This window comes from Hemicordylus capensis, chromosome 4 (genome assembly GCF_027244095.1).
Source record: "Hemicordylus capensis ecotype Gifberg chromosome 4, rHemCap1.1.pri, whole genome shotgun sequence".
Taxonomy (NCBI): Eukaryota; Metazoa; Chordata; class Lepidosauria; order Squamata; family Cordylidae; genus Hemicordylus; species Hemicordylus capensis.
Window position 1 is genome coordinate 187,340,823 of NC_069660.1, and position 17,845 is coordinate 187,358,667.

A 17,845-nucleotide genomic window follows, 5' to 3' on the forward strand; every position below is an offset into this window, starting at 1 on the left:
GGAGACAGAACAAATCACCCCTGTTGTCTTAGCTTTTTCAAACAAAAAAATAAAGCTGGGGGTCCCTGTTAAGGTTAGGATATGGTGACTACAAATCCCCATTATTTCCTATAGAGAAAATATACACAATCTGTAAAAACTAAACTAAATCATTAAAAATCAACCAAGTGCCCCACTGCCTTGAAATTTGGGTGGTAGGTGGCACCCAAGGGGACCTATGCACCACTCATATTTGGTGCCCCGGGACCTTTATAAGTGGTCCGAATCAATGTGTCTCAATCCAAATCTAATCTAATCAAAATCGAATCTGGTGTGATTCGGGGTGACAGATTTGGACACAAAACAAATCAGGGGTGATTTGTTTCAGGCACAAATTGAATCAAAAAAATCAATTCGTGCACATTCCTAATACTGGAGTGTGAGCAGGAATTGGGCAGAGATACTCAGTACATTTTCTAAGCTAGATCATACAGGTGAGTCCCTTATTTTGGGGGCAGGGGGAGAAGCAATGACCTAATCAGTTATGCTGCTGGAGAGAAGATCAGGTATACTAATAAGGATATAAATGAAAAGGGCCATTTTACTATGCTGTCATGCTAAATCTAAATTATATGCAGAAAGCTTTGGACTATAAAAGGAGAGACAGAACTACAGGTGAAACTTGGAAAATTAGAATATCGTGCAAAAGTCCATTAATTTCAGTAATGCAAATTAAAAGGTGAAACTGATATATGAGACAGACGCATTACATGCAAAGCGAGATAAGTCAAGCCTTAATTTGTTATAATTGTGATGATCATGGCATACAGCTCATGAAAACCCCAAATCCACAATCCCAGAAAATTAGAATATTACATGGAACCAAGAAGACAAGGATTGTAGAATAGAACAATATCGGACCTCTGAAAAGTATAAGCATGCATATGTATTCAGTACTTGGTTTGGGCCCCTTTTGCAGCAATTTCTGCCTCAATGCGGCGTGGCATGGATGCTATCAGCCTGTGGCACTGATGAGGTGTTATAGAAGACCAGGATGCTTCATTAGCGGCCTTCAGCTCTTCTGCATTGTTTGGTCTCATGTCTCTCATCCTTCTCTTGGCAATGCCCCATAGATTCTCTATGGGGTCAGGTCAGGCGAGTTTGCTGGCCAAACAAGCCCAGTACACTGTATACTTTTCGGAGGTCCGATATTGTTCTATTCTACAATCTTTGTCTTCTTGGTTCCATGTAATATTCTAATTTTCTGGGATTGTGGATTTGGGGTTCTCATGAGCTGTACACCATGATCATCACAATTATAACAAATTAAGGCTTGACTTATCTCGCTTTGCATGTAATGCGTCTGTCTCATATATCAGTTTCACCTTTTAATTTGCATTACTGAAATTAATGGACTTTTGCACGATATTCTAATTTTCCGAGTTTCACCTGTACTCTAGTCCAAAGCAATTTGAACCAGAAGGAGGAACTTTCTTTAGTTAACCAGCAAATACGAAATGCTGGACCCCGCTTGGAAACGAAAAATCCCAGGGTGCTATAGTACAATCTAAAAACATTGTGCTCTGTATTGATTGGGGGAGCCCAAGAATATTTCGATGGCAGGATAGGCAGGGGGTTCTGGTAGCCCTGAGAACACTTCTTAATGTCTCTCTCTCATCTGCTGAGGTGAACTCTGTGTATTGGCTCCCTCGCTGCAGTTTTTACAAAAGGATAATGATTAAGTTTAATACACCTGGATTTCCAACGAAACTTCTGTACAGGGCCAGACAGTTAAATGCCTGTGGAATTTTCCCAATTAGAGTCTTCGCTGACTCGGAGCCTGTCCCTCTATTCCCTGGCATACAAGGGGTTAAGGTCAAATCGGCACCTGTTGCTGCAAATTCTGACCTTGGACATTCCGTAGACCATACAGCACGGGCTGGGCTCCTGGCCAAAAGGAATTTGCCAGAAGGCCCAGGCTTACTGCCTGAGAGCCGGAGAAAGATAAAGAAAAGCAACAAAAAGCAGAGCCCTGTCTCACTCAGACATGCAGGTAATATAAAAGACATACTTGCAGCTTATAGAGGAATCAAGAAAGATTGGGGGCTAGAAGCGAATACCTCAGAAATCCCTCCTGGCTCGCCCAGGATCCAACGCGTGGCAGATACCATGGTGAACCGAGTAAGTCCAAAGAACACTAATGACTGCCTACAGTTTTCCCACGCAAGGGTGGAACCAACAGCTCTGTTTAAAATAAAGCCCCAAGTAACCAACAAAGTTGATAATCCCAGTGCTGACAAGGAGAGTAAGACAGGTGCAGCCCCAATAGAGGAAGATCTTGCATTGGATCTACAGTTGGATGAGAACCCGACTTAGAAGCCCCCTTATTCCCTCAGCCTTCACTTATCAAATACTTCACTCCCTTGGGATTCCTGAATTTATGTATCAACCGACGATTCTCCGGCACACTCATCTCGGATAGAGACATGTATACAAAATGATGCCCCTTGTGCGAAGGAGGGAACTCCAGTGGTACTGGAAATAGACTCAAAACCCTTGTTTGAGACATTAATTGCTCATCGCAATGAAGTCCCCCCCAAGTCATTGGCAGCAGAGATTCCAGAGACGGAAAATAGAACTCAGATCAGTCCATCTTATCCACCTATGGTGGCGAACCTGACTGATCAGGGGGAAAAGTGACATTCACAGGCTAGCCATGCAACCCAAACCATAAAATTACTCTCATGGAATGTCGGCGGTTGGCTTCAAAAGGATCAGGACCCTGAGCTATTTGCATTTATTGCTAAACACGAGGTGTTCCTCCTACAAGAGACCTGGAGGACTGACAACTTCGATGTCCCTAATTATAAAGTTTTTTTGGCTCCTGCTTCCCAGAGCACCAAAGGAGGCAGAAACATGGGGGGGGCTTGCAATAGGTATCTCCTATGGGCTAAGAGCAGAAACCTTGGCTCTCCCTTGCTGCTCTAATATCGCGATGGCAGTCCTGCTTCTCACACATGAAACACAAATTATTATTGTCAATCTGTATATGCCTATTTTACGTCTCAGAATACATAGTAAGTCCCACTGGGGTGACTTGGAAAGATACCTCATGCAGCTGATGATGGACTATCCGAGGGCAGCAATAATGATAGAGGGTGACTGTAATGCCAGAATTAATGCGCTTGAAGACTCAGGTATTGGGGATATGCCCCACTTGACACCAGAAGATTCACCTCTTGCATCAACGCATATCCTGCTAGACCAGGGCAGTAACTTTACTGGCAGGCTGCTGATACAGCTGGCTAACAAACTAGATCTCCATATTCTTAATGGAGCTGTCAATGGAGACTGCCCTGGCCAATTTACCTTTTTTCTCAGTACAAAACGCTCGATAATAGATTATGTAATGGTATCTAGAGGGCTGATAGACAAAATAATAGAGCTGAAGGTTATCCCAAGACCAGAGAGTGACCATTTCCCTCTGAGGGTCACTTGCCGGCTAACCAAGGAGGGGGTCATAGAACCCTCACTCAACCGCAGGGATGACCCAGAGACGAAACCCCGTTTTGGCCCAGAGAATTAAGTGGTCCCCAGAGTTGGAGGCTAGATTCACGAGCTGGTGTTATTCAGAAGTGGGGATGGAGGAGCACAAAAAATACCCTAGTTTGCATTAAACGGTGTGAAGAACCTGCCCCTGAAGGGGCACTGGCATCTCAGTCTGAAGTGATTGTTAATTACGAAGCCTTGATTTCCCTACTTATCCCTTTTCTGGTCAGAGGCACTCAAGCCAGGGTCAGGGCCGCCTCGCACGTATCTTATAACAAACCCTGATTTGACCAGGACTGTAAAAAGGCGAAAAAAGTACTGTTACAACTCTCGGCTGACCGCAAAATAAATAATACCTTATCTTTAGACACGAAATTCAAACAATATAAGGGTCAATATAAGGGTTACAAGTCTCTGATTAAAGCCAAAAAGGAGGCCCTGAAAGAAAGACAATGGTCAGAACTTATAACGGCCCTTAATAAAAAGGATGAAGCCAGTTTTTGGCGCTTAGTATCCGGGGTTAATTCGTTCCCCAGAAAAATTCCAGTGCCAGAGGAAAGATGGGTAAATCATTTCACCAAAATCTATGCTGCCCCACAAGCACACTTAACCTTTCCATCTTGGCCCAGCATCCCCCCGGAGGAATTGCCTGTATGGCCTCCAGTTACCACTGAAGAAGTGGAGAATCTGATTGGACAGCTAAAGAGAGGCAAATCCCCAGGTAAAGACTACATTCCCCCCAATTTCTTAAGGGCCAATGCTAGCTGGTGGGCTCCGCTCTTAGCTTCCATATTCACTCATATAGACCGAACAACAAATATGCCCAATGGCTGGGGACAGGCAATTGTCGTGCCAATTCACAAAAAAGGCCTGTCTGATGACCCGTTGAATTATAGACCCATAAGTCTATTAAGCGTAATTGGTAAGCTATACGCTAAACATCTAAACTCCAAATTGTTGGACTGGATGGAGAAAGAAAACATTCTAGAACAAGAACAAGCGGGGTTCAGAAGAGGAAGATCTGTGATAGATCACTGTTTGGTCCTCCAGAATTTAATAGAGAAATACGTTGAGGGCAGAAAGGCGCCGTTGTATGTCGCCTTTATAGACTTTAAGAGTGCCTTTGACTCAATATCCAGGGATGCTCTGTGGGAGAAATTTGCAAACTCTTCTATTGACAAGAGAGTGCTATCTCTAATATATAAACTCTACGAGAACAGGAGTCTGAGAGTAAAATGCAACCACAATGGCCAATTATCCAGATAGATCCCTGTAGAAAGGGGGGACCGGCAGGGATGCATACTAGCCCCAGCTCTCTTCAATTTCTATGTAAACAGTCTAATCACCCGTCTACGGCAAGTTGAAACTCACGCGCCAAAGTTAGGGGACAGGTGTTTACCTATCCTGATGTATGCAGATGACACAGCCTTATTGTCACAGACCAGAGTTGGTCTAAAAAGAGAGTTAGAATGCTTGAGTCTGTTCTGCAATGAGGAATTTTTGGAACTCAACTACACCAAAACTAAAATTGTGAGATTTGCAAAGAAGCAACGGGTTTTTAGATGGTCCACAGGTGGTGCCAGAGTAGAGCAGGTGAAGTCTTACAGATACCTGGGGGTGGTGTTTCAGTTTAATGGCGGTACCTCTATACACACCAGTGCCACTAAACTGAATGCCACTCGATCTTCTATGGCAATCAGGAAATTTTTCTGGGCACAAGGTGGTGGCTATATTCCGGCAGCTAATAAAGCCTTTCAGGCTAAAGTGATACCTCAGCTGCTATATGGGATCCAGGTTAGACCGCCAAAAGGATTACAAGCTTTAGAAAACGTACAATCGGGCTTTCTGAGATCACTATTGGGGGTACCAAAATGCGTCCCGAATTCCTTAATACGGCTGGAGACTGGGCTATGGAAATTGGAGACCAGGGCCTGGCTGCTCATTATCCTGTATTGGATTCAGACTTATCTTTACCAGGCAGGACTTAAACCTCATCTCCTGGCCGCTACCCCACAACCCCGTTGGTGTATGTCGGTTGAGGAAAGACTCCGGAAGATGGGCTTCTGCCCAGCACAATTGTTAGAACAGGGCGAGTCAACGGCAAGATCCCTAGTTAAACAAAGGCTTAGGGACATAAATTTCCAGGAGGAAAGGGCCTCTGTAAATAGGCCGCTACAATTCCTAAGCACCAAGAAAGACTGGGTCACAGCCTCTTATTTCTATACAATCTATTCACCAAAGCTGCGCTGAGCGTTTACAAGAGCTCGCTCGAATGCTTTACCCTCAGCGATGCTAGTAGAGAAATTTGAGAGAAAACCCTATGAGAACAGACTATGCCTTTGCGGAGCTGCTCCCGAAACACTGACGCACTCACTGTTACATTGTCCACTTTATACTGATGAAAGGGATTCATTTTTATCTCAGTATCTGAAAGATCTCCAAAGCCACTCAGTGGAGACAATTCTTATATACTTATTAGAAGACAGGGACCCAACAATATCTCTGGCGGTTGCTAAATTTTGTTATACATTGACCAAACTAAGAGAAGCTAGAGCACAGCAATCGGTTACTGTCAAAGATTCCTGATTTTATATATTTGATGTCATTTTAGACTTTGTTTCCATTATTGTTTATTCTTTTTACTGTGTATATTCTGTGTATATTGATGTTTGATCTAAGATCGTAAATAAACAACAGTAACAGATTCTGAAATACACTGATTAGGAAGTCAGCCTCACTGAACTCAACAAACTTACTTCTGAGTAAATAATACTTGGTAGGGCTGCTTGTTTGAAGCACTTTATTTTCTGAGAACATCTTGGTTGTAGTGTACACATGGAATAGAGAAGGGAAAAGAAAAGTTGCCTCCTAACTAGGAGTGATAACAAGGTTTTATAATCTCCAATAACTGTAAAAGTGCCTCTGTGGAAATTTTTGTAACAGAATTCTTACTTAACTGATCAATTTAGTCAGTAGTTAAAAAGCAGATGACAAATTAACTGAGTTCTTTAATCTGACAGGTCATAGAATACATCAATTGCATTTTTAAAATTGGATTTTCCCTCCAAAGGTTTCCAACTTGTTTGCGCATGATGAAATAGATGAAATCACTGGTGATCTCATATCTGTTATGAAGAAGGAATATCCACGGCGGCCTCCAACCAATGAGAACTTGTATAATTATTTCATGACCCGAGTTCGTCAGAACTTGCATGTAGTTCTCTGCTTCTCGCCAGTGGGTGAAAAATTCCAGATCAGACCTCCAAAGTTGCTCTTTGTCCCTGGAAGGAAGCTGCAATTCACACCCATATTTGCTGATCACCACCCCAGTTGAGTTTTTAAAAACATTTAAATAGAAAGACATTGACATCACAGCCAGTTTGTGGATTAATCTATAGTTTGCCACTCTAGTTTGACGTAATGAGGACCAATCTAGACATAACATTAAATCACAATATCTGGCCCTGTTGTTGTTTTTCAAAATGGTAACAGCTGTGGGGAATGTTCAGGATCCGAACCCTAGCAAGGATGGAGGAAGGCTTTAACTTTGTACCCTCACTGTTGTTGCCACCCAGACTAGGAACTCCTACAGCTATCATTTGCCTCAAAATGGAGGCTGGGATCATTGGCATCTGGGAGAGGCTTCTCTCTCAGAACAAAATGGCAGCCATGGAAGGGCTCATTAGGAGGGAAAGACTAAGGTCCCAGCTAGTTAGTCTCTTAGTCCCGTTTTCATCCAGAAGAATTCATGCATCACCTCCCCTATTTTCATTGTTTGGTCACCACAGGCAGAATAAACTAGAAGACACGAGGAGGAGGAGGAGGAGGAGGAGGAGGAGGAGGCGGAGGAGGAGGCGGAAGAAGAAGAAGAAGAAGAAGAAGAAGAAGAAGAAGAAGAAGAAGAAGAAGAAAACATATATATTACACCCATGCTGCATTAATCAGGATATCAGTTACTGTTTCCCACTCAATTTCCCCACAAAAATGATACACTTGCATGTTCCCCATTGACTTTGGGATCTATTTTCTGGACTTTGCTCTTTGTACCCAGACCCCGGCCCAAGAAGACACAGAGACATTTTTTTTAATGGGAGAAACGGGCCACGCTTTATTAATATTTAACAACAACAGGCATGGCGGCCTGAAACAAGGTGATTAATCACCAACTTAAACAGTGCGGGCACCTAGGCATGGGCTAGGATTCAAAACGTCCTACCCATTGCCCGCAAGGGCGACACACCCTGGCTCAGGAAAGAGGCAGGCAGCTCCTGCCCAATTCCTTCAAAGCCAACCCCCCCTTTTAAAGAGGGGATCTGAACAGCTTCGGATCTTTACCGCCCCGGACCGCACAGCCCAAAGGTTGGTGAAGCCCTGAAGCAGGTTTCTTGGCAATCAAAGTCTTCCCGTGCCACACAGGCCACAAGGAAGCGATTGACCAATCCACCTAAAAAATGCCCAAGGGTGCTCACCTAAATCTATACCTCCTTACCCCACAGCCCGCACTGTTCCTGCCACCCAGGAAGGTTAGCCATCGCTTGACCTTCCTGCCCCACATTTGCCTAAACTTTCAGCAAGAGCCTCACGGATATTGTGTAAATATAAATCACAACCTTTTTCGGAAAGATGCACCCCGTCAGGGCGAAAGAGCTCGGGGAAGCGAGCAGCCAAATCCGGCTGCCGAACCACCGACCCCCCAGCTGCCATCACCAGTCTGCCTATTGCAGCTGAAATTTTTCTGCGTGCCCGCTCTAGACTAAGACCAGAGCGAGCACCACGCCAAACTCTGCGTTGGAGCCAATTAATCCAAATCACGTATACACCAGGCATCCACCTGCGCAAAATAGCCAAATCCGATGAGGCTTGCTGAAAGATGGCGAGACCAGGCCGCCGGCCCAGATCATTCTCCCCAAGATGAAGAACAAGAATGTCAGGAGAAGGAAACCTGTCTAAATGATCCCTTAACGCTGGAAGCAACTGATTCCAGAGCATGCCCCTCATGCCCAACCAGTAAACTGAAGCTTTGCGTCCAAAACCCAGCTGGGATCCCCAGCGGGAGGTGCTGGCCCGCTTGAAAGCCCAAAAGACCAAGGAATGGCCACACATCAGGACTCGGACCGGGACCGCCGCCCCACCAGCACCTGTCAAGAAAAATATAAAAAGTCAACAGTACATAAAACAACCGCCCGCTGTCAGCGCACGTAACGCCTGACCGCCACGGACCTCCATCTTCCAATCCTCTGGACGGCAGACTCATGCAGCCCAATATTCGTAGCGGTGGTGGCTGCACCGATACGAAATGAATGCAACGTCAATCCCTGGAGGGGAACCCCCGCAGCCCTCAGAGCCCTCCTCAAAACCGCCAGAAACTGATACTGCGTAAGAGGAGTCTGATCACTATGACTAAAAAGACAGCTCCCTGCAAAAGGGGCTAACCCAACGTAATGCCTCAAGGCCGCTACGGGGCACACACTCACCTCCCTGGCCGCTACAAGGCGAACTGTCTGGCCCCTGCCCCTCTGATCCGTCTTAGAGCGACGAAGGAACAAGCGGGCTTCCCCTTCACCGAATGTTAAATCGGAATATTGCAAGCAGCGGACCCGGGGGGAGGACCCACTGCGGGGGAGCAGCTCGCTTGGGCGAAAGGCCCCAAAGAAGGCAACTAAGACCGCAGCCCTAAACAACGACACCTCCCATGGCCCCGAGCAGCACCCCACCAGGCGGTCCAATGTGGGAGCCACCAGATCCAAAGTAAAAGGGCGCCTGGAATCCCTGGGCCTGGGTTCCGCCCTGGTCCAACCCTCTAACATACGCCGCACCCGAGGGTCGGCGGATGAGTCACCAACCCCCCGAACCTGGGCTTCAAAGGCTAGCGCGGCTAAATAGCCCCCCAGGGTGGACACCGCACGCCCCGCCCTATGAAGGAAAACCAGAAACTGCTGGATGTGTTCTACAGGGACAGGCCAAACATCCACCAAACCTTCAGACTCCCGAAAAAGCGAGAAAGCCTCCAGCTTGGCTGCGTAGCTCGCTCTGGTGCTAGGCGCCAGAGATGCCGCTATGGCCTGCTGTGCTTCCGCCCGCCAAGTTCCCAAAGAAAGGCCGGCATGGATTCCGGGAGTAGGGCATCCTCGGGTGCTAACTCTCTGAACCTGTTTAACTGAAAACGAGACAGAGCGTCAGCTATGTCGTTCCGTATACCCAGGACATGGCGGGAGCGAAAAAGGATGTTAGCCCGCAGACACTGTAAAACCAAAGCCCTAACTAAGCCCATGACCCTCGGTGACTGGGAGGTCTGGGTATTGACAATCTGGACCACCGCCAGGTTGTCACACCAGAACAAAACTGAAGAATTGGCAAACTCAGCTGACCAAATATGCATGGCCACCACAATTGGGAAAAGTTCTAAAAAGGTCAAATCACGAGCAATCCCACGCCTAACCCATTCCATAGGCCACCTAGCGGAACACCAACGTCCCCTAAAATAAACCCCGAACCCAATTCCACCTGCCGCATCAGAGTGGACCTGTAGGTCGGTTTCAAGTAGTCTATCCTGTCGCCAAAACGCGACCCCATTGAAGTCAGTAAGAAATGCTTCCCAGAGGGCAAGGTCAGCACGAACGCCCTCCGTAATCCGCACTCTATGATGGGGAGCCCGAACACCCACCGTCAAGTCACACAGCCGGCGCAAAAAGGCCCGGCCCGGAGCCACCACCTTGCAAGCAAAGTTGAGGTGACCTAAAACCACTTGCAGCTCCCTCAGGGAGACCTTACGGGCTCGACCCAGGGACCGAACCATGTCCAAGAGGACAAACAGCTTGGCCTGAGGCAGCCTGGAGCAACCAGCAATGGTGTCCAGCTCAATTCCTAAAAAGGAAAGGCATGTGACCGGCCCTTCCGTCTTGTCCTGTGCTAAGGGCACACCCAGCTGGTCCGTCAGCTCCATGAAGGAGCGCAGTAAATGGTGACACTCCCCAGAATTCCCTCTGCCTACAAAAAGAAAATCGTCTAAATAATGAGCCGTGTAGGAGAGGCCCGCTAGACGCCTGACTGCCCATTCCAAGAAGGAGCTAAATGCTTCAAATGCCGCGCAGGAAATCGAGCAGCCCATAGGCAAAGCCCGATCAAAATAAAAATTACCTGCAAAAGTAAAACCCAGCAACTCGAAGTCATCCGGATGCACTGGCAACAGGCGAAAAGCGGACTCAATATCGCATTTCGCTAAGAGGGCCCCTGGGCCCCTGCTCCTAACCACCTTTACGGCCTCGTCAAATGAGGTGTAACGTACAGAACATAGGCTATCAGGGATGCCATCATTTACCGATGACCCCCTGGGATGGGAAAGATGATGAATCAACCTGAATTCACCAGGGACCTTTTTAGGAACCACCCCTAACGGCGAAACCCTAAGGCCCGGGAAGGGGGGGCTAGCAAAAGGCCCCATCACCCGGCCCGTGGCCACTTCCTTTCTAATCTTCCTAAGTACAATCTCCTCCTTGCCCACCACCGATCTTAGGTTGCGGGAATTACTTAAACCCCTACGCGCCGAAGAGGGAATCCGAAACCCATCCCGGAAGCCACTCAACAAATACAAAGCCGCTGAATGGTCTGGATAATCCAACAACAACCGTTGCAGCACCCTTAACCTGACGGGGCTAGGACCCTTTATTCGAAGGGGGTGGGGGAGGGGCACCCTTTTTGTTGTTCCCTTGTCTAAACTTGCCCCCGGAGCCCCCGAACTTGGCCCTAGGACAGGAGGAACTTGGGTGACGTGCCCCGCAGACACCACAGGCATGTTTAAACCGACAGGGGGAACGGGAGCACCTGCCATTGGTGTTGAATTCCCAGCAAACAAGGTGGGGTTGAACCCACTGTTGCCCCGTACCCCCCGCAGGTGGAACCCCGGACGGTTTAGAAAGCAAATGCCCACTGTCCGACCTGTCTCCCTCTATCGGCCGGGCTGGAGACATAGTAACCAGCCATAGCTCCTGCAAAGGAGCATCCCAGGGTAAGGTGGGATCCAAAGCTGCCCGCATTCTAAAACTCTCATCATATCGCACCCAGGAAGATCCGGAAAAGTCGGAGACCGCCCTGTGAATAATGTCCATGTATTTAAGAAGGGCAGGACCCCTTGCAGGTTGGGCCTGAACAATAACCCCCATATAAATCGTGAAGCCGGAAAGCCAGTTGTTCCAAGTTTTCTCAACTGGTTTCCTCTTGGTGGCTTCATGCTCCTTACAGGATTCCCCCTCCTTGTGCTTAACCTCGGGTTCCCTAAACAATAAACTAAATATGTCTACATATTCCCCCTTCAGAATTTTTTCCTTCGTAGAAGGGAGCAAGTGATCGCCTAGCGGGAGCCCCATACCCCCATAGGGCGCATGTTGTGGAGACGGCACAATACCCATTGGGTAAAAACCTGGTTGGGACCCCATAGTGGTAACTGAAGCAGGAGCCACCCCTGGGGGCGGGAGCGACCCACCGGGAGGCCAATTACCTGACCAAACCTGCTCCGCAGCACCTTGTAAGCCTGACATAACCCTGGGAAAAACCAGCGGGGAACCCACACCCCAAGATTGTGTATATGGGGGCCAGTAGGAAGCTGGGCCCCATCCACCCATGGCAGGCATCGGCCAGGGAAAGGAAGGCCACTGGCCGGTGCCGCCAGGTGGTGTAGGTGCAACTGGCTCACCCGGGGGCAAAGGATTAGCCGGATCCGTTGGCAGCTGGCCAGCCGGTGCTGCAGGCGGAGGTAGCAATGGTGAAGGCTGCTCCAGCGCTGGGACCTCAGGTGCAGGAGGCGGTAACGCTGGTGTAGCAGGGCCCGGTCCGGCAGGGCTTAGCCCCTCCTCAAGTGCGGCCAACCTACTAGAAAGAGATGTTAGCAGCTGGCTTTTCACAGAACCCCTAGTCCGACGTGGGACCTTAGGAGGAGGCACGCCACCCCCACCCGAAGGACCAGCACCCTTATCGGAAGGGGCTGCCTTGGCCTTTTCCAAAGCCTCCATTCTAGCAATTAACCCACGGATGAGAGTCATCTCTTCATCCTCTTCATCCGAAGACGATTGTGGGGGAGCAGGCCTCTTGGGCTGTTTGACAGGGCGCCCCCCTTTTTTATCCTTGGCCTTCCCCGGCATCTTCCTGAATAAAGGTGCACCCACAAGGATAGATCCCACAACAAACCACCCACAGAAAACCAGCACAAAACCACCACCTTTTTTTTTTTTTAATTTGTAAATTATAGCTAGAAATATATAACGGAGAACAAAAAGACCCTTAGTCACCACCCAGGCCTACAAGCCCACTCAGAACAGGGTGGGAAGGCCAACCTCACGCCCCCTCCTAAGCAGGCCCGATAAGCCCCAAAAGAAAAGCAAACCCAATCGCAGTGGCACGAGACCCTTGAAGGAAAATAGGCTGCCTTGGGGGAGAAACACCAGCCCCAACCGCCCAAGCAACCCCCCCAACGCCCAACAAACCGAAGGGCAAAAGCCCTGGTGGAGAAGCGCCCAAGATGTGCCGCCGCGGGCCCGCTAGGCCCCGAAACGCTGCAGCCGCGACCGGGCCGAAAGCCTCCCAAGGAGGTCACCAACAACTAGGGGGACCACTGCCGCCGCCGACCCTGTAGCCCCCACGACAGCTCGCTGCCGAAATTGCTCCCCGCCCGCTTGTCGGGCGCTCCCCCCACCTAGCCTCCAAGGAAGGAGCTCTGCAAGCGAGCTCCTTCCACCACGGAAGCCAGAAAGCGACTGAGAGGCTGAAGCGAAGAAACGCTCAGCCTCTCACGGAGCCCCGCCCACCACGGGCCAGCCAGCCAATGAAGGCTGCTCCTTGGGCCTCGTGTCCCGGGCTGGGACAAGCACCCTCCCATCTGCACGAGGCAAGGGGAGGGGGATTCATAATAAACATCATCATAATTTTGTTACTTTACATCCTTTATCTGCTTAATAAAAATGGGTAGCCCGCAAAACTTGGTAATAATCTCTAGTGATCTAAGTATTAGATTAAAATATATTAAGATATGTGTCACTTTTAGGTCTTTGTAAAACTAAATATTTGAGATTTTTGCTGTTCCATATCATATCAGAAAGCATTCTCTCATAACTTAAAAGGAAATGTTCTGGAATAACTTTGGAGCATCTTCCATTGCAAACAAATACCTGAGTAAAATGACATTCTTCATATTAGTCACTAATTCAAACCAGGAGTGTTGTATAATACAACCTATGATAATAAATTAGATCCTATTGATTTAACTGACCTGGTTTCCCCATTCATTGATCATAGGCATATTCACATCATCAGTAAATACTGTCATTTCCTTTCCTGCAGGTGGGCCATATGTTGTGCCCATGCGCTTATCCACATGACTTTCTATTGTGCACTGTAAGAAAAAAATATGCATAATTTGCCAAAAACATTACACTCTTCAGAATTGATATCTAAACTACTTGAGATGGCATCTAGATCAGGTCTTAGAAATGACAGTTATGTGCTATATATACAGTCTACTTGGGACAATTAATATTAAAAAATGTAAAGGCAAATGCAGATAATATGCACAAAGAGGGTTTTTTTTAATACTTATCCTGTTCTTCCTCTGAGGAATGCCATACATAAGGCTCTGAGGCTTGTCTTACCCAAGCAGTTAAGAGGGTCAGATCTGCCTAGCTTAAAAAACAATCATATCAAGGCAATCTTTGGGCCACTCCAGTGAGGGGTGCTGCATCTGAGTTTACAGCGAAACTTCTCATTTAAAAATTCATGGTGCATTTAATACCTCCCTTTCAATATCTCCTGTTATTTATATTTAAAGTATTTATATGCATAGTTTCTTAGCTCATTTTTTTAAAATTTCTATACCACCAATTAACTCACAGTGGTTTACAACATAACATTATGTCCTTGACGTAACACCTTCCTGGACTGTTTCACTGCCCAGATAATGTATATGAAGCAATTGGCACACATGCAAATGTTTGTCTGGGTGTCTGTCTGTCCAGAACACTCACATGCTTTTTTATAATTAAAAGCATTAATCAGTGGGGGGGGGGCTGATCACCAGTGATTTCATCTATTTCATCACGCGCAAACAAGTTGGAACCCTTTGGAGGGAAAAGCCAATTTTAAAAATGCAATTGATGTATTCTGTGACCTGTCAGATTAAAGAACTGTTAATTTGTCACCTGCTTTTTAACTACTGACTAAATTGATCAGTTAAGTAAGAATTCTGTTACAAAAAACCCCACAGAGGCACCTTTTACAGTTATTGGAGAGTATAAAACCATGTTACCACTCCTAATTAGGAGGAAACTTTTCTTTTCCCTTCTCTATTCCATGTGTACACTAGAACCAAGATGTTCTCAGAAAATAAAGTGCTTCTAACAAGCAGCCCTACCAATTATTATTTACTCAGAAGTAAGTTTGTTGGGTTCAGTGAGGCTGACTTCCTAATCAGTGTATTTTAGAATCAAAGAAGAAGTGGACATTAAATGAGGCGCAATCTTACAATGTTTAAACTTTCTTTTAAATATCCACAGGGGATCTCGATCAGAACTGAGTGCAGAGACAGGCACTAGTGCTTTTCCTACATGGCTCCAGATCAGACCTCCAAAGTTGCTCTTTGTTCCTGGAAGGAAGCTGCAATTCACACCCATATTTGCTTCCCTCCTGGGGCAAGTAACAATTTTGGGAGCTCAGTCTGGATCAGCACAGAGGAAAAGGTTTAACCTCTCCCTCCCCACCCAGTTCCAATATGGATCACCACCCCAGTTGAGTTTTTAAAAACATTTAAATAGAAAGACATTGACATCACAGCCAGTTTGTGGATTAATCTATAGTTTGCCACTCTAGTTTGACGCAATGAGGACCAATCTAGACATAACATTAAATCACAATATCTGGCCCTGTTGTTGTTTTTCAAAATGGTAACAGCTGTGGGGAATGTTCAGGATCCGAACCCTAGCAAGGATGGAGGAAGGCTTTAACTTTGTACCCTCACTGTTGTTGCCACCCAGACTAGGAACTCCTACAGCTATCATTTGCCTCAAAATGGAGGCTGGGATCATTGGCATCTGGGAGAGGCTTCTCTCTCAGAACAAAATGGCAGCCATGGAAGGGCTCATTAGGAGGGAAAGACTAAGGTCCCAGCTAGTTAGTCTCTTAGTCCCGTTATCATCCAGAAGAATTCATGCATCACCTCCCTATTTTCATTGTTTGGTCACCACAGGCAGAATAAACTAGAAGACAAGAGGAGGAGGAGGAGGCGGAGGAGGAGGAGGCGGAAGAAGAAGAAGAAGAAGAAGATATATATATTACACCCATGCTGCATTAATCAGGATATCAGTCACTGTTTCCCACTCAGTTTCCCCACAAAAATGATACACTTGCATGTTCCCCATTGACTTTGGGATCTATTTTCTGGACTTAGCTCTTTCATAATAAACATCATTATAATTTTGTTACTTTAAATCCTTTATCTGCTTAATAAAAATGGGTAGGCCGCAAAACTTGGTAATAATCTCTAGTGATCTAAGTATTAGATTAAAATATATTAAGATATGTGTCACTTTTAGGTCTTTGTAAAACTAAATATTTGAGATTTTTGCTGTTCCATATCATATCAGAAAGCATTCTCTCATAACTTAAAAGGAAATGTTCTGGAATAACTTTGGAGCATCTTCCATTGCAATCAAATACCTGAGTAAAATGACATTCTTCATATTAGTCACTAATTCAAACCAGGAGTGTTGTATAATACAACCTATGATAATAAATTAGATCCTATTGATTTAACTGACCTGGTCTCCCCATTCATTGATCATAGGCATATTCACATCTTCAGTAAATACTGTCATTTCCTTTCCTGCAGGTGGGCCATATGTTGTGCCCATGCGCTTATCCACGTAACTTTCTATTGTGCACTGTAAGAAAAAAATATGCATAATTTGCCAAAAACATTACACTCTTCAGAATTGATATCTAAACTACTTGAGATGGCATCTAGATCAGGTCTTAGAAATGACAGTTATGTGCTTTACATACAGTCTACTTGGGACAATTAATATTAAAAAATGTAAAGGCAAATGCAGATAATATGCACAAAGGGGGTTTTTTAAATACTTATCCTGTTCTTCCTCTGAGGAATGCCATACATAAGGCTCTGAGGCTTGTCTTACCCAAGCAGTTAAGAGGGTCAGATCTGCCTAGCTTAAAAAACAATCATATCAAGGCAATCTTTGGGCCACTCCAGTGAGGGGTGCTGCATCCGAGTTTACAGCGAAACTTCTCATTTAAAAATTCATGGTGCATTTAATACCTCCCTTTCAATATCTCCTGTTATTTATATTTAAAGTATTTATATGCATAGTTTCCTAGCTCATTTTTTTAAAATTTCTATACCACCAATTAACTCACAGTGGTTTACAACATAACATTATGTCCTTGACGTAACACCTTCCTGGACTGTTTCACTGCCCAGATAATGTATATGAAGCAATTGGCACACATGCAAATGTTTGTCTGGCTGTCTGTCTGTCCAGAACAGACACTCACATGCTTTTTAATAATTAAAAGCATCAATCAGTGGGGGGGGGGGGGCTGATCACCAGTGATTTCATCTATTTCATCACGCGCAAACAAGTTGGAACCCTTTGGAGGGAAAAGCCAATTTTAAAAATGCAATTGATGTATTCTGTGACCTGTAAGATTAAAGAACTCAGTTAATTTGTCACCTGCTTTTTAACTACTGACTAAATTGATCAGTTAAGTAAGAATTCTGTTACTAAAAACTCCACAGAGGCACCTTTTACAGTTATTGGAGAGTATAAAACCATGTTACCACTCCTAATTAGGAGGAAACTTTTCTTTTCCCTTCTCTATTCCATGTGTACACTAGAACCAAGATGTTCTCAGAAAATAAAGTGCTTCTAACAAGCAGCCCTACCAATTATTATTTACTCAGAAGTAAGTTTGTTGGGTTCAGTGAGGCTGACTTCCTAATCAGTGTATTTTAGAATCAAAGAAGAAGTGGACATTAAATGAGGCGCAATCTTACAATGTTTAAACTTTCTTTTAAATATCCACAGGGGATCTCGATCAGAACTGAGTGCAGAGACAGGCACTAGTGCTTTTCCTACATGGCTCCAGATCAGACCTCCAAAGTTGCTCTTTGTCCCTGGAAGGAAGCTGCAATTCACACCCATATTTGCTTCCCTCCTGGGGCAAGTAACAATTTTGGGAGCTCAGTCTGGATCAGCACAGAGGAAAAGGTTTAACCTCTCCCTCCCCACCCAGTTCCAATATGGATCACCACCCCAGT

General features: G+C 46.0%; 1 protein-coding gene across 9 annotated transcripts in view; it reads right to left on the reverse strand.

Moving 5' to 3' along the window:
* Positions 1-17,845, reverse strand: part of LOC128322103 (dynein axonemal heavy chain 5-like) — an 83,048-nt gene that overhangs the window by 29,740 nt on the left and 35,463 nt on the right. For 4 of the 9 annotated variants that reach the window (XM_053242840.1, XM_053242842.1, XM_053242837.1 and 1 more), the window contains 3 exons: positions 16,326-16,448; positions 13,787-13,909; positions 6,285-12,390 (listed from right to left, as the gene is read on the reverse strand). In XM_053242840.1, coding sequence (XP_053098815.1) covers positions 12,376-12,390; positions 13,787-13,909; positions 16,326-16,448 — 261 coding nt within the window. In that variant the 3' untranslated portion in view covers positions 6,285-12,375. The other 5 variants (XM_053242835.1, XM_053242836.1, XM_053242839.1 and 2 more) reach the window with 4 other exon arrangements.